Raw genomic sequence first — 22,213 nt, 5'->3', positions numbered from 1 at the left:
TGCACACCACAGTATCACTATTCTGTGCTTCCCAAGGCACACAGGAGACCTGGGATGCAGATCATAAATCAGAGCAGCCTAAGTCATATTAAGGTCTGGGCAGGTACAGGCTGCTGCGAAATATTGGTAGCACAAAAGCAGTTTAAAGTCACTTTTTTATCTCCTCCCGCACAGGCTGCACGCTGGGCCTCCTGAACTTCTGTGAGGGGAAGAGAAGAAAATCTTACCACAGTTTCCTTTCTTTTCAATAAATGCCTTGGCATTTGTCTGGCTGCAGGAAACCTTGTCACCTGTATTGCCTTGGTGTTCTGTTCAGTGGAAAATGACTCGGAGGCATTAGTAGTGACTTTACCTGAACTGCATTCATTTTCATCACTGAAACTAATGTCCCAGGCAGCATCTAAATGGGTGTGCGTACGCTGGGCCTGGCTTGGCTGCCTTCAGTGTTTTAACTGGCTGGCTGCCAAAGGAGCTGAAGGTTAACATCTTATATGTGAAGCAGCAGAAGTTGCCTTTAAAACGGAAGTGATAATGTCTCTGCCTGCATCATTCAACCAGTTGTATGAAACCAGGGGTGGCCAAAGCATAGTTCCTTTGCCAAATGCTAAGGCCACCTGACTATGGAAGTGAGGCTGGAAGACACAGTCATGTGACAATTGTGAAGAATCACAGAATGAGTCACTTTCTTCCAATCCTGAATAAGAACCTTATTAAAATAAGCACAAGAGCATTATTTTTCAAAGGTACTGTACTCACTCTTTCCACTTCACTGTGAAGCGTCTGCCTCGAACTTTCCCCAGCACCCTCCTGCCTAGCTTTCTGCTACCAATTTAAAGAAACAATACACACGTCCTAATAGACACAACATGTCCCAACATGCAAGATTTCATCTTGATTTCAACAAAGACTGCTAAGGAGTAGAGACCGCCAAGGCCAATGAGCAGAGACATTCAGAGTAAAGAATGCAAAGGCCACTGCAAATTTTATAAAGTCTGCTGGGGACCTTGCAGGGAAAACATGATCTTGTGGCTAAAGGACACAGCTGAGAATCAGCAGATGTGGCTTCAAGTCAGGACACACACTTGTCAAAGAACAATTAGGAAAATGCAAGCAGATGTGATTTACCACTGATGTATCAAACTGACATATTTTGGGATTGTCTTGTTCAATTACCCCCAACTTCAAATAAAAACAAAACTCTTGTCTAGGCAGAAAATCATACACAAAAGATTTCCTTGCTAATAACAGGAAGCTAGTTACAACCTTCACTGTGACTTCATAACAATACAATTTCTTTTCCACATTGAGAGAATGTCAGTTTTAGAATCTGGCCACAAGGTGGTGGGAGGAGATCTCACATGGATAGTTCAGAAACAAACCATTCCCAGTGCAGGAATGAATTTGTTTCTAATATATATTGTAGCATCCCTACTACGCACTATGACCAAATGATCGCAACTGTTTTATCTAATAAGGATAACCTTCTCATTATGGCTGTTACTGTAACCCAAATTAATGCCCACGTTTGAAAATTTGGGCCCAGTTGACATTCAAGGTCTCATGGAGGACCAAATTCTGCACTAATTTACACCTCCTGAAATCCCATCAAGGGGTGCAAAGTCATCTTAGAATTTGGCTCACTGAGTAAGTGGTAGGTTGAAGATTAGAATCCCATCTCCCAGTCTCCTGCTCAGAAGCAATTTCTTGGTCCTCCCAGAGTAAACCACACAAAATAAAAACACATTTAAATTCTGTTACTCTAATTTGCTTTTCCCTTTGCTAATTAGTACTCAATCTCCAAATCCATTCTATACAATACAGTGATAAGACCCCAGAATCTGGACACTCTCAGAGTTGGATCTGGGTCTATTTAAGATATCTTTTAGGGCACCTATCATTGTAGCATCCAATAATCAGTCTTGACTATGTGGTGCAGGTCCAACTCCAATCATATTGGTATACAAATCCTCAATTTTATTGTAGTTTTTGCCCTGAATTTTCACTTGTCTTGTCCTTCATTCCCAGTGTCAATTCTTGAATGACAGGCAGATTCTGCAGCTCCTTCAGTCACATTTTCCAGGGCACTCAGTCTCTGGCCTGGTCACAGGACTTTGTGAAACAGTATCAAATTTCTCTGATGAGATTATAACTTCAAAGTATGCTTCCATGTTTTCCTCTCCTTTACTCCCGTGCCACCACAAACCCCCTACATCATTCTCTCAGAACAGCTTTCACAACTACCATGAAAACTTGGGGTTCCAACATTTATTTTCTCCTTCTGTAAAAAGGATAGATAGCTGCCTGAAAAAAAAATCATTCCTGCTTTCAGCAGTCTGATTGAAACAAAACTTTTTCAAGGGTAGGGAGACAGAAAGGTAGGAAACCATATTTGTCCTGTTAAGATCAATTCACATTAAGGTTGAAAGTCAAAATTAGTTTTCTTGTCTGCAGTTTTGATTTCTCCTGCAGTGGATCTACTGCTCTGGGCAGAAGTCAGAACTCATGGGTATTTCTGTCAAGTCTGGAGAAAGAATTCCTCTGTGTTATTATTATTTTTTTTTAACCTAGGCACTCTCCCTGTTGGTATAGTTGACGAACTGACCATGCCCTAACAAGTCTCTCTACCGCCACAGAGGCAAGTGAGAGGAATCTTTTGCAAGGGATTTCTTCTCCTCAAAAATTACTTTCCCTTCTCTTATGTCTTTGGCAATTTTCAACCTCTCCCTCCAGTTTGACCTACAGCTGTAAAAGAGTCACCACAGAAGCTCTTTAAGGATGGCTGTTGGCTCTGCTATCCTAGCAGTAGATCCCCAGCCCTTATGTCATTGGCTGCAGCAATTGTGAGGCCACTAAAGCACTAAAGGGCTCTGAACCCTCCTCCACATTCAGAAAAGGAATTTTGCATTTGTGCATCCCAGTATTCCTGCAGCGCTTATCACTCCATTTTAACATACCAGGGCATCTGCAGCCAATGGCATAGCTGCCTCCTGCTTTGCTGCACCACAGATTGGGATTGCATAAAGCTATTTTTGCACCTGATGATTGAAACCTTGCCAGCAATTATCACATTTAAACATGGCAATGGCTATTAGAGACTTCTAGCAGTTTCCCTGACCAGTGTGGGACAGTGATATTTTTCTGAGAATGATGCTAGTCAAATCATGCTAAGACAAATCTCCTAGACACAGGACTGCAGCCTGGACTTAACAGGGGTCCAAGACAAGATGCTAGAGCTTATAGAATCACAGAATATCAGGGTTGGAAGGGACCTCAGGAGGTCATCTTGTCCAACCCCCCGCTCAAAGCAGGACCAATTCCCAACTAAATCTTAGCTTTTGATCCTTTGCTGTTTTTTATCTTATTTAGAATCTTAAATAGTTGAGGCAGGCAAATGAGGCCAGGATCCAGGGAACCAGGATTACTGATAATGGTACAGCTTTTTCTGTCCTCCCTCACCAGCCATGGACGTCATTGCTCCTTTCCAGTTGCATATAGGATCCTGCCTGGACACATGATGTGATGATGCTCTTGTATGAATATGTCCTGTAGGTGATGTTTTAGCATTGAAAGCTCTGTTACAGGAGCCTATTACTCCCTATGCTTCCCACTGCTTCATCTAAAACTGTCCACACATTTCTAATTGTGAGTCTCTCTCTCTCTTTTAATATAGTTTGTGTGTGTTACTAGGATGCCATGCTCACCTTTCCATGTCCAACACCAACCATCTGACCCAAAACTACCACTTCCAAATGTCTTTGTGGCTCTAAATAAACAAACTGCCATTCCAACTGCCATGGAACTTTTTGATTCCAACACTCCATCTTGTTGCCTGCGAAAGGGACTTCACCTAATGGCTTGTTTGCTGCTTGAACAGCAGCTGTGTGGAATCGTTCCACATGTAATTCTATTGCACTACACTAGAAAATCATTGATTTAATTCCCCTCAGTTTTACCACATATTTGGGGGAACTGGGAAGGATGATAGCAAATCAGCCTTGTGGCTGAACAGCCCTCATGAGGGAAGACTAGTTTTCTTTGACTTATAAAATAGACAAGGTCTTCAGTCTGATGTGGGAAGTTCTTGGAGTGAGAAACAGCCAGGGGCACCAGCCCGTGACCTTGGTAGAAGCTGCAGTGCACTCAATTGATATGGCTTCTCCAAGTTTTGAAACATCCCAAGTTTTGAAACTCTCCCATGGCAGAGGCCTTTGTAAACAGGACTTTAACCTCAATTACAGCCTCAAATGCTCTCATTAAGGCACTGCTCTCCTCCATGCCTTCCCTCTAGTCTTCCTCATGTCATTTAAAAATGTGCTGCGGACTGGGTAGGCAGATGCTCGCCTCATGCTTATTCATGCTCTTTTGCAGCTTCTAAATTAGAGAAGGTAAAGACCTACTTAGAGCAGGTCACCTGGTCCTGACTGCACCCACAAATACAGGATTCTCCCCTATGTTATATCATTACAGCTTTGTGCAACCATTAAAAGGCTCTAGTGATATATCTCCTAGCATTTCCCTTGGATACGATCCCACAGTCTAACCAATCTCACTGGTTATTCAGCTGAAATATTCCCTTTCTTTGTATCACCCCATTATTTCCAGGTTATGTCCCCTCCTGTACCTCTCAAAACAGTTCTCCTAGAGGGAGCCCTTGGTTGATAGCACAGTGGGCTCAGAGCAGCAGGATATGGAGGATACAGGACACAACTTCAATTTCACGATCAAAATGTGAGGATTTTGTTTTGTGTTTACATTTATTTAACAGTTTTCCCACAGTTTAAACAAAAATTATATCCCACTCCAGAGTTGCTAAAAAAAGGAACAATATCATAACATAATTAAACCACCTCTACAGAGTTAGCCAGTGTGTAGACTTTCTTATTTTACAAAACAAAAAGAGAAGAATATGTTACAAAATAATTAGATCAGTCCATCACAATAGTGCAAGAGGTTATGAATTGTGTGGATGGATGAGGCGTAAGGAAGGTTAGGAACAACTTAAATTTTGTTGTCCCAGAAGGCTTCAAGGCTCACGGCAGGTTGCTTTAGGCTAAATGGTAGCAGATGGTGTATATTTCTTCAACAACTGATCAGCGGCTTCCGTTAATTCCTAGACTGACGAAAACCATGTAGGCTAAATCTGTACAAGCTGACCTAGACAGTATCATCTTTTAAAATTTGCCAACCCCTAGAACAAAGGTAACACATCAGGGCCAAGTGCCACTGTATGCTAAGTGCCACTGAAATCAATGAGAGTTTCCTGCAAGCAACTGGCAGAGTAATTGGGCTCCAGAGATGGACTTTACTGGTTCTGGTGCCCCTTCTTTCACTTTCAGGACCTTTTGCAATGAAATCGATCCTTTCATCAGTAGTGAGGTAATCAGGAGGGACTCTGGGCAGCTCGTGAGTCAAGAGGACGTGTGGCTCCTGTAAGTCTTGGATTGTCTTGTCAAGTAGGTATTCCAGTCAGCTCCCTGCCAGAAGATAATGTATGTCACAATGATATGATATCTCAGCACTGCTCAGATGACAACGCATGCAGTGAAGAGCCCTAAAATTTCCCCTGTCTTTAGTGGGGATTATCATTTTAATTTTGAATAATTTTCAAATGCAGCAGGTATCATCAATCTGTTGGAGTATTTTTCAGATGAATTTGCCTTTTTTTCCTTTTGTTCTCATCAGCAAAATATCTAGAGTTATTAAATATAATATGTATCGGTAAGAGGAGTTTAGCTTTAAGGGGAGGACTTTAGTCTCCAATCACTCTGATCAAATGTCTGTTTCTCTAAAACCTGGTGTGGATTTTCCCCAAAAAACCATTAGCAACCACACTGTACCCCAAGTACCATTACTCTCCAAAAATTAAACTGAAAAAGAAAACAGGAAGGTCAGAGTGGAAATAGCTTCAGGAAATAAATGTACAGGTGCACTGAAGGCACTTTTTTTGCATGTTGCACTCCAGAACTATAAGCACTTCAAAGGGAGATCAAAGGGCAGAGATTGTGTCATTCACAAAGGGTGTACCTAATGAAAGGCATTTAAAGAGACCTCTTCCCAGAGGTGGAATAATTATTCCTATCATACAAACCTCTTGTGTCTAAATCCTTTCTGCTGTTCTAAGGTCTGATGAAATTTTTTATTTTTCCCTCTACCCAACCTGTGTGCCCTGTGAATGGAGAATATGGTCCGTGCATAACTGCACACTAGCAGAAAGAATGAGACAGAAAGACAGACTGCCATTGAGGAAAGCTGGCATTGGCCACATCACACAAGGACAGTGTAGCCCTCTGAAGGCACTAAAGGCCAGATGTTCAAGTGCTCAGCCCTCAGGCTAGATTTTAAAGAGTTCCCATAATCTAGTAGCCCCCCCAATTTGCAACACTTATAGCCAGATTTTCAAAAGAGTCCAGCACCCAATGCTGTTTTGAAAATCTGGCCATTTATTCTGGTGCCTAATAGGGAGGCAAATCGCTTTGAAAATCTAGATCTGGCTTTGATAGTTGGTGCTGAACTCTGGAAAATCTGACTGCATAAATATAAAAGTATCAAGGATGCTCCGCAGAAATCAAAAGGGGATTAAAATAGTTTTTTAAGAATAGATGACCCAATTTCATCCACTGAACTCCAATTGGCTTCTGAGGAGCTACTCCTGAGTTACACTGGTATGAGTGAGATTAGAATCAGTCTTATAGTCTTAGTTTCATTAACTTATTTTTAATTAGAGAGACACAGAGAGAGAGAAATGAAGCAAGAACAGAAACCTCTGAGTCTCCATCATCCCATTTGTTGGAAAGTATCTGTCCTGTGGCTGGACTTCCATACATACTAAACTTCTTAAAATAAAATAGAGAAGGGAAACTGTGTTCAAGTTCCCTCTCTGTTCAAGGCCTGTCAAATCTTCTTGCTTAATTATTTCTTATATTTAACTGTCACTAGGATGCATTTCCAAATGTTCAGAGGTTGGGGAGAGCATGCAAAAGTTCATATACTGATCTAAGCTAGCCAAACCTCTTGGGTCTGCAAATCTGGGCTAGAAATTTAATAAGAACAGCCTCTTTCACATGAGCTTTCCGATAGTTCCTCAGTAACGTCCTGAGAACACATTCACTTCTTATATTTTGTTACTTCTCTTTCTGGGCCTTACCAGAAACTAGGATGACAAGATAGCAAGTGTGGGGTAATAGTCACTTATATAAGACACAGTCCCCAATAGCTGGACTGTCCCTATAAAATCGGGACATCTGGTCACCCTACCAGAAACTGGAGTTCTAGAGACAACAGTGAAAATAGAAAATAAGGGGAACAAAAGTTATCTAAATTTTTTTGAACAACAGTTTGTTTTAAGTTTTAGGAACAGTGGGAGGAAATTCTTATTTTATACAGAGATGGACCTGAGCTACAAAGTTCCCAGCCAGCCCAGTGTAAGCGTCAATCAAGAAATTTGGATCTGGGTTCAGATTTTGAATCTTCCTTCACCCCAGAGTCAGGGACTGTTTGGATATTTCAGGTACATCTCTCTAACTTTATGCAACCCTATGCATAACTACTTAGCACTTCAAAAGTGCTTTTTATTCACAGCTCCCAAAATGCTTTACAAAGGTGGGTATGAGTGTTCCCATTTACAGAGAGATCCTGCAAATACTTACTATGTAATGAAGTGCTTGGAGCTGTCCCTTGGGCTTCACAGTTGAAAGCTCCATGCCGAGTAATAAGTTTTTGAAGAATTGGGCCCTGAATTATTTTTTAGAAATGTTCTTTTGCCATAGATGCTGTAGCTTTATTGCTACCTAAAGAAAAAGATGAACCTTTCGTTTTTAATTTTGATTTTAAAAGGTATTGTAGGTATCAGATTACTCTAGGCTTAAAATTTAGGTGCATATAAAAAGAGGGCCTTAGAAGGGGTCTCGTAATTTTTAATTTTTTTTTAATGAAAACAATTATTAGTCCAAATGTAAATAATCCCATGTGGCATTTGGAACCTGAACACAGCAACACTGTTCATGGAAGTCACAGTGAAAGTAACCAGGGACCAAAATGAAAGTCTATTTTCCATGACCCACACTGAGTGAAATGCACAATGTAAAAAGTGCACAAATAATGAAAAATAAATTTAGAATTTTAAAAGTCTCTCTATTTTAATGAATTAGCATGTTGTTAATAATACCATAAGGATTTTTTTAAATGTATGATATTTAAGTCAACAGTATCCCTTTAAAAAGATAAATGGTTTAACAAGTTACTATTCTTTTATCAAAAACTATTACTTTTTGGGCAGGGGAGCAAACAGGTTGGATACACAACTGTAAAAATTAGGTATTGTAAACATTTTACAACTCAACTGCAATGTGTATTGAGTGAGTGATTTTGCCTTCTACAGTCTGGTCTAGGGAAAAGATAAGGGAGGGACTTGCTACTACTTTCAGCCAAGAGGAGGTTTCCTTAGTTCACTGTGATAGAGGTGTTTTTAGAGGCTTTTAGTCCCAGTTAGTGTGTGATTGAAAAGATAATTGTACACACATTTGTTACACTGTATGCTTTCTTGGAATAAGAAGTACTGTTAGGATGAAACCTGAAAGCAACATTGTATTACAAGGACAGGCACACACAACATTTACTTCTTATAATGCCTTCGAAAGTATCGGGAACACAAGATCCTACTGTCCAAACAACATGAACCAGTAAACAGTCTACTTAATCATTCAGGAAAATGTTAAAATAAAATCTATTGCCCTCAGATATCTTTCTAGGCAGGAATGATCTAATCCCTGCTATACACTGCACACTCTCTATTAAAAGCAGCTATCACATGTTCAGTCAAGCTAATGGCATAAACCTGACTAGCAAGTGAAAACCTTAAGAACAAATGAATTTTTCTCATGACTAGTCAAGATCCTATTAAAATGTGCATTACTTTAGTGTTCGGATTTAGAGGATGAGATAAGAAAAGGTGACTGGGAAGAGTCAGATAATCAGCTATATTATTTTGTGTTTATTTCCTTGGTGTTCACTATGTTCTGGATGTAGGGAAATTTTTATTCTGTTTACTATTTCATAAAAGGAAGACCTTTTCATGCACCACTTTTCCCCTTGCTGCTCCCTAGTTCCCCCAATGCTTAGCTCTCAAAAAGTTTTATTCTGCAGATCACAAGGAAGGTTCTGCTGATGACCAAACCACCGGTTTACAAGAAAACAGTCAAATAATAGGAGAAGACTGTAAGCGAGGTCAGGGTTGCTTTTTGTTTTGGCTGCAGTTGTCGACATAACATACTTCAGTGCAGAAAGGTAAATGGTGAAGAAGCAGAAAGGAAGGCAGGCTTGAATGTAGTGTAAGTCTTTCTGTCAATACACTGGATGAATATAAAATGTTCCAGCAAATCCCTAAGCTCTTCTAAACAAAACAAACCTCCTGCCAAAATACAGATAATAGTGAGCCAGGTAACTCAAGACACAGTCACACTGAAGAGCATTTTTTTTTTAAAAGTACTGCTTTGTACTTCTTACAGCAGAAGCTAGGTGTTGCAGTTCTCTTCAGCTGGCTCCGTTGACATTACTGCTCCTCCCATGGGTCTTCCTTCACTGCATGGCACAATCCTTGGGATTTTCAATTTCTGCTCCCTTCAGATCAAGATTCAAGTTCTTTTTCTGTTCTATTTCCACCTGACAAGAAAAAAAAAGAGGGGAAACATCTGTATTGAAAAAGGAAAGAAAAGAACAAGACATTCTAACCAGCTTATGATTTTATGTTCTCAGGCCACAAACCTTTGGATTATTGCAGAGGCTGGGAAATTACTTGCTCTCAACCACAGGTTATAATTAAATATGGGCTGAGGAAGGGGCTCTGAATCTGGATTAAGTTTAGTACAGGGTTTTCAATTTCAGGTTTAAGGTCACATGAGGGTTAGAGTTTAGAGACTGAACAATGCTTCAATCCTTTGAGCAGATCTCAGAGGTTTCATCCAAACTGACAGCAATTTTGTACAATTTCTCACAACTTGGGATCAAAACGTCAGGAAAAGAACTGTCCCTGAGTAACTCTGGATACAGTCAAACTGCTATTGGTATCATCCCCCTTCTGGTTTTAGATCCAAACCCACAATTTAAAATTGCAGAAGCTGACTTTGATCATAAGATCTGAATCCAAGCCTCCCTGAAATTCAAAGGAGTTTAGATTAGAGATTCTTGTTATTGATATTGTTAACTAAATAATAGTAACTGTATTTCTAAATAGCACCAATCTACAACAGTATCCCAGAAATTTTACAATGAAACATATACATTTTAAACACACTGAAAACATTCAAGAGTAAAATAAAAACAGTTCAGATCCATCTGTGTATAAACAATCTCTGCATAGTCATAAATAAAGTCAACATGCTGGGCTGAACACCCTTAGGAGAAGAAAGCCCTTTTAAAACATGTTTGAAAACATAATTCTGTGGCACACCACAGCCTGCTCTCTAAGTATTTCAGATTTACCAAACACTGGCACCAGCAAAATGATGTAAAACAACAGTAAAGTCCTGGATGCCAAAGACTCTAGTTGTCCATTCCCTTAGGTTCCCAGAAGGAGGGATGATAGAGACCAGGATCTTTCTACTCCAGCTTGACTTATTACAGGCAGAGCTGGTAGCAGAACCTTAGTTAAAGTTGTCCAACATTTTTCATTATAGAACCCTGTTTTCAGATGCTTGCAACTTTACTTAAATTTAACCATTTTGAAATTTTACATGCCAATTATCTGCCTCAGGCTGAATTTGTTGTAGAAAATTTCAGCAAAGATGGTCCTATCATTTCTGAAAACAAGGTTATAGAAAAAAGATGTTGTTTTGCCCATATCAAAATGTCTTACAGCCATTTAATCAGGACGTTCTAGTCCCTCCCTACTTTGAAACTGAGACAAACACATTCTGACTCTATAGGTCAGTGGTTATGGCAGTTGCCTGGGGTGTGGAAAACCAGGTTTTAAGTGCCTCTGAATCAGACTATTGGAATCTCTCCTAGTTTTGACCAGAAATTCCATCCTGGACCCATGAAAACTTCCAGACAAAAGATTTGTCAAAACTGGTCCATTTCCACAAAAAGTTGTGCTTTTGACAAATCTGCCCCCTTCTCACTCCCCACCCCCCAAAAGAAAAGAAAGAAAAAAGTGTTGAGAAATTCCTGACCAACTATACTTAGGTGCCAAAATACCTTTAAAAATCTGGCCTTTAGGAGCCTAAGGCCTGGACTACACTGGTAGGGGAAGTCGATGCAAGATATGCAACTTCAGCTACGGGAATAGTGCGGGATCAACGGCTGCGGCTCCCCCGTCAACTCTGCTACTGCCGCTCACCCTGGTGAAGTTCCGGAGTCGACAGGAGTGCATTCGGGGATTGATATATCGCGTCTAGACGAGACGCGATATATCGATTCCCGACAGATTGATCGCTACCTGCCGATCCGGCGGGTAGTGTGGATGTACCCTAAGTCTCACTGAAAGTCATTTCTAAAACGGGACTTAGGCATTTTTGAAGATTTTATCCTACATCTTTAGCTGGTGCACATTGGTCTAGCTCCACTGAAACAAATAGTGCTATGCTGATTTATGCCAGCTCAGGAATTAGCCCATCACCATTTAAAAGTACTGAAATATTTACTTTTGACTAGAATAACTGCAAAATTGCTGAAGCTAGAAAGAAAGGTGTATACTACTCTTACAGAAAAGCATGGGGAAACCTTGTGTCACTCAACAGTTACTTATTTGGCAGTGATGGATACAGGAATTCAAAGCGCGATGAGTTAGGGTTGTCTAAGCACAGGGCTGGGAGTCAAGAGTTCTGCTCCCACCTCTGACTCTGTGTCACCTTGATAAATCATCTCTTTCACCAGCATTAAATACATTGAAAGAAAAATGACTCATGCAACAGCTATGCTAGCCGCAGTGACTGCCGGCTGCTCACTTTACCTTGTAACTATAGTGTGCTGAATAGTTGACCCATTTCCTGACATCACTCTTGTCCTCTACAGAAATGGACCGAACAGTGGCTTTGGACGCTGAAGTGGTGGGCATGTCAAACTCCACGTCCACATAGCGGATGAAACTGGAAGGCACTTCCCGGTCAGAGCCAAGCTCCAGGTGGCAAAAGAAGCAGTGGGGATGGCCGGAAGCTGAGAAGAGAGAGAAAATGAAACTTAAAACTGTTGTGAAGATTAACAAGGGCAACACCTAGGAAGAAGCATCTTAAAACAGGGGTAAACAGAGAATCTGCCTGAGTAAGTTATGAAATCATAATAGCTACAGTGCAGCTGGAGCTTCCAGAGATGACTAAAGCAAACAAGCTGCAGGGATGATAGTTGATCATTCTAGAGCGGCTTCAGTGAATGAGAATTCTGGGTATAAACCAGTCACCACAGGGATCAGGAAAGAATTCTCCAACCTATTTCCATGTACAGCACTGGTGTACTGTGGGCAGTTTTTTACTTCCTCTGATGCATCAGGTATTGGGCACAGCCAAAGGCAGGATCTTGCAGTACACAGTCCAATGTTGTCTTTCATCTGAGAATGATATTAGCCTTTCAGCTAGATATTATAACCATTTTATAGATAGGAAAATAAAACTAAAAAAAATGATTTCTTTAAGGTCACACAGCAAGTCAATGGCCAAGCTAGGAACAGAACCCAGGAATTCCAACTTCTAGTTCATTATTCCATCCCCGTACACAATACTCACTCCTTAAAAAGGGCAATGTAAGTGATAGTTTAAAATTGTAGTGATCTGTGAGCATTACATTTGGTTTTTTGTCTCCTTTGCCCTGTTGGAAAGCAGTGTGGTCTAGTCATTAGAGCACCGGCTGACCATCAGGACATATGGGTTCTATTCCTGCCTGTCATCAACTCACTGTGATCTTGGGCAAGTCACTTAACCTCTTTGTGCCTCAATTTTTCTATCTGCAAAATGAGGATAGTATCTTTCAAAAGCACTTTGAGAACCTTGGCTGAAGGGTGTTCGATTGATTCTAAGCGTGATTATTATCCTTACATTTGTCTAAGTAAAACAAATCCATGCATGACACAACAAGGCTCTGGCCACCTGGTTGTGCATGCTGATGTTTAATTTCTAACCATCCATTTTGCAATCACTATGGGAGCATTTGCCTTTTATATAGGTGATCAAGGTGCACACTGAGAAGCTAAAAAGGAACGCGGAAGGTTGAGTTTGGGAAGTAAGAGTGGAAAGAAGCCTGAAAGCCCTCCACATGGAGCAGAATGGGAGTACCATACATGATGGGCTTACAGAATTGTGCCTTGGAAGACCAGCAGTTGAGACAACTACCCAAACAATGAGCACACCCAGAGTTTATTCCAAAACATGCAACCCCCTGAGCCTGCAAAGCAAGGCAGGGTATCTTCAATGATAGTACTAACTCTTAGCACTGACAGGGTGAAATTCACCCCTGTGCAGAGAGCCAGCACTAGACAACGCCTAAGCGCCTCTGAGTCCCACTTCAGCCCTCAAAATAGAGCTCAAAATGGGATTTATAGGCCCTGTGCAAGTCCCTCTTCAGAGGGGTGAATTCCATCCACAGAGCATTTGGTATTTTCAAAGCACTGCACAAACACTACTCAACCATGCACAAAGGCTTCCTAATGAAGTTTAAGGTAAATGCTGCTTCTAGTCAGGCCAGAAATAACAATTATTATTAATAAATAATAATAATATTTTATATTGCTTCAGCCAGGTTGGGGTCCCACTGTGCTAAGGACTGTATAAACGTACAGTAAATACTGCACAAACAGGTTCTTCAGAATGCATTGGTGTTCCCATCTTCAGTTGGACGAGGGTGTGCAGAGACAAAAAACAATGAAGAACAAGGGCATTAATTGAACTTTTACAGACTTCAAATATGCCTTGATGCAAGTTTTGGGTCAAGGTTCAAGGATCCTAATGGGGTTCAAGGATCCAAAATGGCTTTGCTCTTCCATAATGGAAAAGCAACTGGAAGCAGGTTTCCAAGAAAATTTCAGTTGTCTATGTCCTGAGCAAGTTTTAAGGGCTGTGCCTTCTCCGTGTATATTAAATCAAGAGCCTATCAAAGGACATGCTTCAGGAGGAGGAGGAGGAAAAGGTTTAATTTAAAAGAGCACAAAGAACCCTCCCCCAAAATGTTAAAATAATATGGTACTCATTTGTTCCTTGTGTTGCAAAGAAAAGGAGACTATGACTTTATTTTTTCCAATAAATGGACCTTAAATAAATAAATAATTTACACACCGCTGAACTTTAATTCTGGCTTTTCATCTTCAAAACACTTTGCAGACAATTTTTAAAAAGCATCTAAATGACTTAGGAGACTCTGGCTACATCTACACTGCAGCTGAGAGGTGTGATTCCCAGATCGGTGTGCTGTGCTTGTGTTAGTGTGCTAAAAATAGCAGTGTAGTTGTGGCAGCTTGGGCTAACTGCCTAAGTACCACCCTGTCCAAGATTCCAGGCATGTACTTGGACGGTGAGCCTGAGCTGCTGCTTGTGGCACCATGGTCACACTGCTACTTTTAGTGCACTAGCTTGAGCAGAGTAGTGCATATACATCTACCTGAGAGGGGAACTACACCTCCCAGCTGCAGTGAGGCTGTAGCCTATGGGCATGTCTACATTGCAATCCACAGGTGTGACTGTAGCTAGTGTAGACATAACCAGATAGATCACAGCTAGCTCGAGTAACAGTAGCAGTGAAGCTGTGGCAGCATGACCGGCTGCAAGAGATAGCCCTGCCTGCCTCGGATCCTGAGTACATACTCAAGTGCTGGTGCTGCTGCGGCTTCACTGCTATTGTTACTCGAGCTAGCTTTGACAAACTAGCTCAGGTATGTCTTTGCAGCCACTGTATACACCTCCCTATTGCAGTGTAGACACATACCCTAAGTACCATTTTCAAAAATAATACGTAAATACATTTAAAAATCTGGGCCTTTTGTCACTTACGAGGCTAAGTCCCATTGACTTTTGAAAACAGGACTTAGATGCTTTGAAAACTGTACCCATTATCTATATTTAATCCACAGACCATCACTGTGAGGTAAGGAAGTATTCCTGTTTGGGGTGGGGAGAACTGAGGCACAGAGAGCTTAAGGACCAAACTGTGTCTGACTACAGCATGGATGCACAAGGGGAGGGGGGACAAGGAATCTTTCCCAACATTGTATATGTTGGGGCTGGGTACAATTATTGTCTCCATTAAGCACAGAGACTGTATTCTCCTAGAATCTCTGTCAGCAGAAACACCCCAGAAAGGGAGACTAACGTGGATGGGAGGCAGCATTATATCCACACCTCCAATGGCCAGTGGAGCTGTTTAGCCAGAGAGAGCAGAGCATGCTGAACCATCTGGAGGGATGGTGGATTTTCATGTGAATGGTAAATGGCACATCCCTCATACAAACACCACCCCCTGCCAACTTTGAAATCCCTGCTTCAAAGCATGGAGTCACTAAAGCATTTCAGAGGAAAGATCTTAATAATTTTTTAACATGGGCTAAACAATGGATGAGTCCCTAGCCTCTCTGTCTGATTCCTCTCTGTCTGAAGTTTAGGGGGGGAAAAAAGGGCAAAAAAAAAAAAAAGCCAGAGGAAGACCCCTGGCATGTAAAAATTTAAGCCCAAACAGTTAAAGTTTGTCAAAACAGGGTCTTGTAATAGGAAATGTCAAACAACCTAAATGATAGGTGGTGCAACTAGCCCCACCTATAATACAAAAAAACCTCAGACACTGCGTAACATCATGAGAATGAAACTAAACACTGAACCTACTTTTCTGGCAACACAGGACAAATAAGCAAGGTCTTTAACTATCACAACAGACATAATGTTTATTTGAACTGACTGTTTCTGATTGTTTATAGAGTGCCACTGATGCACTTGAGACAAAACAAACGTGGTCCCTGCTGTAAAAAACTTGCAATCTAAGGGCCTCAGCCAACTCCCACCAATCAAAGTCAATGGTAAAATTCCCACTGACTTCAAAGAGAGCAGTATCAATCCCTAAATTAGCCTAAATTATGTTGGTTTACACATAACATGACCCCATGAGCTGTAGTCAGTTGAACTCTGCACAACTGAACTGAGCTATAAATCATGGGGGGGAAGGTGTCATTTATTTTTAAACTATTTGATCAATTCTAGTAGCAATAACGAGTAACAGTACATTCAAATTTCACTGTGCACATCTTTCAAACATTTATTGTTGGTGCCCACTCAAATGTCTGGCACTTATGTTATATAAGTGAAATGTCCGTGAATGCAAAAATACACAAAGTTATTAGGGCATATATGGAACCCAAGCAGTCATTAACTGCTCAGGGGTCACAAAATATAACTTAATTATACTTCTATTTCCCCCGCCACATCCAATCAGACTCCTCAGCCTGAAAGACAGATAAAGTTTGTAGTAAAACCGAGAAGACATCAGACAGATTTATCCTCTTCTGGGCTTCCTGCCTCCCTGAGGCACGAACACCTCAGTCTCACTTTCAATGACTCACTTCTCACAATAAAGTCCATGTTGAAAATTATCTGTGTTTCAGAAATTGGCTTGAGCTGCCATGTTTGGAAGGGACCTGGTTCTAAACTGTCCCCGAAGTTCAGAGGCGGTGAGATCTAGGGTTTTAATTTGGCCCACTTTATAGGTAGGGCCAAGCCAGCATGCTTGGGACTGGATCCATAGCCAAACTGCTCCACAGTTCAGGATATCTAGATCCAAGATTCTGGTTTGGGTCACACCTCTGTTTTGTTTGTACAGCTTTTTCCTATGATCATGATCATGAAGCCTCTGTATAGATATTTTCTTAATACGCTTTTGTTCCACTGTCTAGAGGGTAAAAATACATGTTAGTTCTCTTGTTCTGGATCACATCCAGTTGTGACTGAGGCTCTGCGGGGCCTATAAACAGGCTTCCTTTATCAGCCAGTGTCAACAAGTTCATTGTGAATCAGAGAAGAGCAACAGAGTTTACCAAGCTGTTCTGGGAAGAAGCTCAGCAACATACTCCATAGAATCCTACCATTAGTTACCTCCAAGAGAAAAACACAGGCTAAATACATGGATTGTTTGATTCAGTCATATGCTTTTGAATTTGTAGCCACAAGCAAATGGCCCAGATGCTTTCGCAGATGACCTTGGTGGCAGGTTATAAAGCTGGACAGCATAGGGCCTGTTCATATCAGGAACCACAAAGACAAGAAGTCGGGATAAGGCAGTGAAGCTACAGGAATAATTCCTAGGATTTTATGATCTGCAAGTGAACACTGGGTTAAATGGTTTAGGACTTGGTTACCTGAGCGACCCACTCCAATACCACCTTCAGTGGCAGTCAGTAAGGACAGGCAGCTAAATCCCTCTTGATTTAAACTGGAGGGGGCTGCTGCATAGTATTTTCTATGGGGGTCCTTGAAAGTGGAATTTGCCCTCCCTTTTTGGTCTACCGGAGCCTGGATTTGTCAACATTCAGGGCATGCAGCAAAGCCCACCTTTTGATAAGGGCTGAAGTTTGTGGATGGCTAACTAGGTGGGTCTCTATTATTATATTTTGGGTGACTGTTGTGGGTGGCTTCATTCAGGCAGCTGTCTGTGTATTTTTTTTTTTAAATTTGTTGTATATTCTGAGCATCTAGAGTAGGGGTCGGCAACCTTTCAGAAGTGGTGTGCCGAGTCTTCATTTATTCACTCTAATTTAAGGTTTCGCCTGCCAGTAATACATTTTAATGTTTTTAGAAGGTCTCCTTCTATAAGTCTATAATATATAACTAAACTATTGTTATATGTAAAGTAAGTACGGTTTTTTAAACATTTAAGAAGCTTCATTTACAATTAAATTAAAATACAGAGCCCCCCGGACCAGTGGCCAGGACCCAGGATGTGTGAGTGCCACTGAAAATCAGCTTGCGCACCGCCTTTGGCGTGCATGCCATAGGTTGCCTACCCCTGATCTAGAGCCATGGGATAAGTGCTGTCAAGAAATATACCGGTACCTCCACCAATACTTTATCATTCCCGCCCATACCACCTCCCCTAGATTCAGTGGCCATGTCACAATGCTTGCTCCCCTTTCCTTTCCCTCAAATCACAATGTGACCTGACAGCAGGGGCTGTTTGCAGGCAGGGCACCCCGCCTCCTCCCAGGTGTATCAGACAGACAGTTAGCACACATGTGTCGCTACTGTTCAGTACTGTGTGGGAAGACTCTCCAACAGCAGGGACTGCATTTCAGCTTCATCCTCCCCTTCTGGGAGGCAGATGTAAGGTTACGGACAGAGACAAAGACAAAGAACTGGAGTCTTGGGTTAACATTTCACATAAGGTGAAAGTGGGTAAGGGAGCATCACTAATGGCTTGAGCAGGCAAAAGAGTCAAGAATTCTGGAATCTGTGAGCATTCTGCTAATGACATACTGTATGAATTTAGACAAGTCACTTAAGGTTATGTCTATACTTTGAGCTGGAGGTGTAAATTCCAGCTCAGGGACACATACCTAGACTAATGACTGAGCTAGTACACTAAAAATAGAGCATAGTTGTGGTGGTGTGAGGGATAGCAGCCCTGAGTACTTGCCTAACAACTTGGATGTGTATGTACTTAGCCCCTCCCACTGCCAGGGCTAAACTCTATTTTTAGCATGCTAGCTTGATCAGAGCTAGCAGGGGTATGTCACCTTGAGCTGGAAATTGCACCTTCCATCTTGAAGCGCAGACATATGCTTAATCTCTGTGGGCTTCAGTTTTCCCTGCTGTAATGTCTGTAAAGCACACTGAGATCCTCAGATGGACGGTACCAGAGAAGAATAATTGTCACTGAACTTCATCCCGTGACCTGAAGGGTCATGCAGGCAGCACAGTGGAATTTTCCTAGCAAGCACATAATTATTTGTGTTTAGGGTCAGGCTGATAGTATGGAGTTTTCCAGGCATGCTGCTATTGACATGAGATTAGTCTTTCATCCTGATGTTTCTTTTTATTCCCCCTACTCTTAGCTTCTAGTCTCTCCTCCAAAGTAAACTCTCCAAGCCTCATTTGTTGTCAGAGTAATGTCTCTCCAGGTTTGTACTCTGTGAATTCCTTACTGAGCTAAAAAGTGATCCAAAAGGTGAGAAGCACCTGGTTCAATGCTTTCCTTCCCTCCTGCCAAACGAGAACAGATGTTCTCAGAAAGGACCAAGTCTCGAGCATCATGGAACTTCTCTTGTAGGGAAAAAGTACAGGCAGGAACCTGCCCAGTGAGGCAGCTACAGGAACAAGTCACTTTTAAATGGTGTTTATGCAAAGAATTGCATTAACCAAGGGCATGGGAACCAGAAAGGGTAATTCACTATAAACAGAAAGTAAACTAGATGGTCAAATTTCACTGCCCAAACTGGGTGAAGGGCAGAAAGTGAACAAATGTAATGGTGGTAAAAAGTAAATTAGATTTTGCAGATTACTTGAATGTTAATAATTAAAGGTATAACTATAAAAACACAGGGCAGGATAGGTTTTTAAGTTATATGATTTACCTTGACAGTGTCCCTTTAAATGTTAAATCAGGTCTTAATCCCTGTCCACACTAGTTGAAAGATGTAGCCACAAGTTGTTGCATGGAATACTTTTAGCTTGTAGTGTTGTCCACACACAACCGCCATACCTGGTACATGTATGAGCTCTGGTTGCACATGCAGTGAGATCTTTGTCTCAGGTCTTGCTGAACCAGTGCAATTTACAACATTGTGGATAGGAAGTCACAAGGGCTGGAGCTACAGTGATTTAGCTGGTCCCCCTGATATTACACAATACAGTGCCTTACCTTTGGAAGTTACCCAAAAAGTACCTGTTCTCAGAAACAGTGTAGTGCATTATGGGAAAGCTTAGGCAAGAGTCCCAGAATGCACTGACAAAACCATGGTTGGAAGGCATATTTGCATGTGGCTACACCAAAATGGTTTTGTCAAAAACAGTGTTTCTTTGTGAGACACATTAAACCACCGTTAGGATGAGTAAGACAACCAGCCATTTCATGCAATTGATGCCCCCTTGAACCTTCCAAAAGGACAATGGTTTATCCACTCTACCATGTAACTCCAATGTCCCCCAGCCCCCAAAATATACCTTTCCTTTAAGTTTATCCACTCAGACAGAGTACTCTCTACTCACCTGAGTTTTTGTCAGGCAGTCGGTTTATCCTCCATACAATGGAATTAAAGGCATGCTCATATTTGGCAGTTCCCAAAGTTACTCTCATTACCGGCTCAGAACCAGACATGCTGGTTGATCCAAAACTGGCACCCTTGTTCACCTTGGCTTTCAAAGATTTTTCTCCCAGGACACTTTCTCTGCGGAAGTTTTTCACCCACTCATTTGGCACTGGGTAGCGGACCATCACGTTTTCACAGGGGACCTGAGTTAGAGGGTCACGGTTGGAGGAGAACCCAGTGGACATCATCAGCCAGCTCTGGACCTCCACTTCAGCACCTTTGACAATGGCTGCTGTTCTCAGAGTGAAAGGCAAAGTCTTCTCAGCAAACACAGTCCTGAACCGCATCAGCTCAAATCGGCAGGCATCCAAGGGATTAAACTGGATAACGTGGGAGCTGTTAAACATTTCCTCGTCCACACATGAATGAAACCGGCAGTTATACAACTTAATCCACTTAGTGGTAGTGGTGGGCATAATATCCTGCCGTGCAACAATTTCATTCCCTTTTATAAGGATGTCATTAAGGCCCAGCCTGCATTCTGCGAGGCCAGAAAGGAAGCTGAGAACATGTATATGTGTCAGCACACTATGCTGGAGAATCCTATTGTCTCCTTTGGCCAAGATGCCATGAAACTCATCCTTGACATCAACAGTGATTTCTTCCTCTTGATAGTTTAATCCCACTGTGCTCAGATCTGTTGATGAGGCTGGCAAGTCCATTAGTATATCCTGAACTGCGCTGATGAAACTAAGGAAGTCTTCATAATCAGTAGTGCCTAGCTTTATCACTTGTTCCCTTTCTGCTGCGTGGCTGATTGCTGGTTTAGGCTGATACTTCCTTTTCTCCTTGTAGATGGTGCGGTCTATACGCACGCTGTGTATCCTTCCATTCTCATCATAGTTTTGGAGCTTGGGCTCTGAAATCTCATGACTGATCTCAAGTTTGAATTCCTTGAAGGGCTTCTCCAGTCCCTTCTCATAAAAAAGCTGTAGATACCCGCTCGCAGTCAGCTTGACGTAGATTGGCCCCCAATGCCTAGATGACATGATGTTTTTTTTCTCTGGTATCCTGAGCATCATTGGCCAGCCATCCTTGGGCTGAGATGGGGCCAAGTTCAACAATGTGCCATCCACCTCAAATGGCATCAAGGGGTCATCATCAGGTAGAATTGGGCTGCTCAGGTGATCTGGATCCCCAATCCGGAGCTGCTTGAGCTGCTCGACAGCATCTGTGTGGGTTACGTTTTTGCTTGACTCATCAAAGCTGATGGTGTCAGGTTCTTGGTAGAGAATAATAAGGGAGTCTCTTTGGCTTTGGCCTGGAGCGCTGGAGAGAGAGGAGCTGTGGGAACGTCTATCTCGTTCCTCTAAGAATGAGCTGAATGGGTTGATGGGTGAGGGTTGGACATCCCTCAGAGACTCATCCAGGAAGGGATTAGTAGCACTCCAGGGGGGTGTTCCAACAGAAGGCAGCCTATTTAAGGAGGAAAGATCTAGCTTTTGAACTTTAGTGAGGTCCACCAATGTGCTCCTGGGTCGCTCCCTCTTCTTAAAGGATGCAGCAAGATTACAGTTCACATCTGCAGTCTGCGTTGCTATTGGTGGGGTGTCTGGTTTCAAGGGAGAAAGGCTCTGGAGGGAAGCAGAGCTGACTTCATTGTCATCGAATGTCACCCAGCTGGGGAAACGAGCTGTGGTTGGGGTTGGAGAGTGCCCATTCATGGGGGTGCTGTTCAGCTGCCAGTTGACAGCCTCCATATCTACCTCTTCATCTTCCTGGAAAGACGAGGAATTGTCTTTAAAGAGAGAGAAAGAGAGAGAAAAGGGAAATTTTAGTCCATTAGCCTGAAGCCAACTAGTTCTTTTCTCTAAAGGAGAAACTTTGTGGGCACCGTAGTTTCCATGCACAAAATGGGCTAATTTGCATGCTGTGCAAGGGAACTGAGGGCCCGGTGCCAGTCACCTCCAAAGGGACAGAGACACAAAGGTAGAAAGAAGCAGCAAGAGACAAATG

The 22,213-nt window shown here is 42.0% G+C and overlaps 2 protein-coding genes across 11 annotated transcripts in view; both read right to left on the bottom strand.

The window, feature by feature from the left end:
• Nucleotides 1-3,764, bottom strand: part of GTF2A1 (general transcription factor IIA subunit 1) — a 75,431-nt gene extending 71,667 nt beyond the window's left edge. The window contains exon 1 of one of the 2 annotated variants that reach the window (XM_039537080.1): nucleotides 3,702-3,764. In XM_039537080.1, coding sequence (XP_039393014.1) covers nucleotides 3,702-3,709 — 8 coding nt within the window. In that variant the 5' untranslated portion in view covers nucleotides 3,710-3,764. The remainder of the gene's footprint in view (nucleotides 1-3,701) is intronic. The other variant, XM_039537079.1, reaches the window with a different exon arrangement.
• A 957-nt stretch (nucleotides 3,765-4,721) lies between these two features.
• STON2 (stonin 2) overlaps nucleotides 4,722-22,213 on the bottom strand; it is a 110,584-nt gene continuing 93,092 nt past the window's right edge. For 6 of the 9 annotated variants that reach the window (XM_039537077.1, XM_039537072.1, XM_039537075.1 and 3 more), the window contains 3 exons: nucleotides 20,157-21,995; nucleotides 11,945-12,147; nucleotides 9,502-9,657 (listed from right to left, as the gene is read on the bottom strand). In XM_039537077.1, the coding sequence (XP_039393011.1) occupies nucleotides 9,574-9,657; nucleotides 11,945-12,147; nucleotides 20,157-21,995 (2,126 nt within the window). In that variant the 3' untranslated portion in view covers nucleotides 9,502-9,573. Of the gene's footprint in view, nucleotides 5,475-7,646; nucleotides 7,788-7,907; nucleotides 9,658-11,944; nucleotides 12,148-20,156; nucleotides 21,996-22,213 lie in introns of those variants that run through there. The other 3 variants (XR_005598006.1, XR_005598005.1, XM_039537071.1) reach the window with 3 other exon arrangements.

This window comes from Mauremys reevesii, linkage group 4 (genome assembly GCF_016161935.1).
Source record: "Mauremys reevesii isolate NIE-2019 linkage group 4, ASM1616193v1, whole genome shotgun sequence".
In the NCBI taxonomy this organism is placed as follows: Eukaryota; Metazoa; Chordata; order Testudines; family Geoemydidae; genus Mauremys; species Mauremys reevesii.
This window is presented reverse-complemented; position numbering and strand designations above follow the sequence as displayed.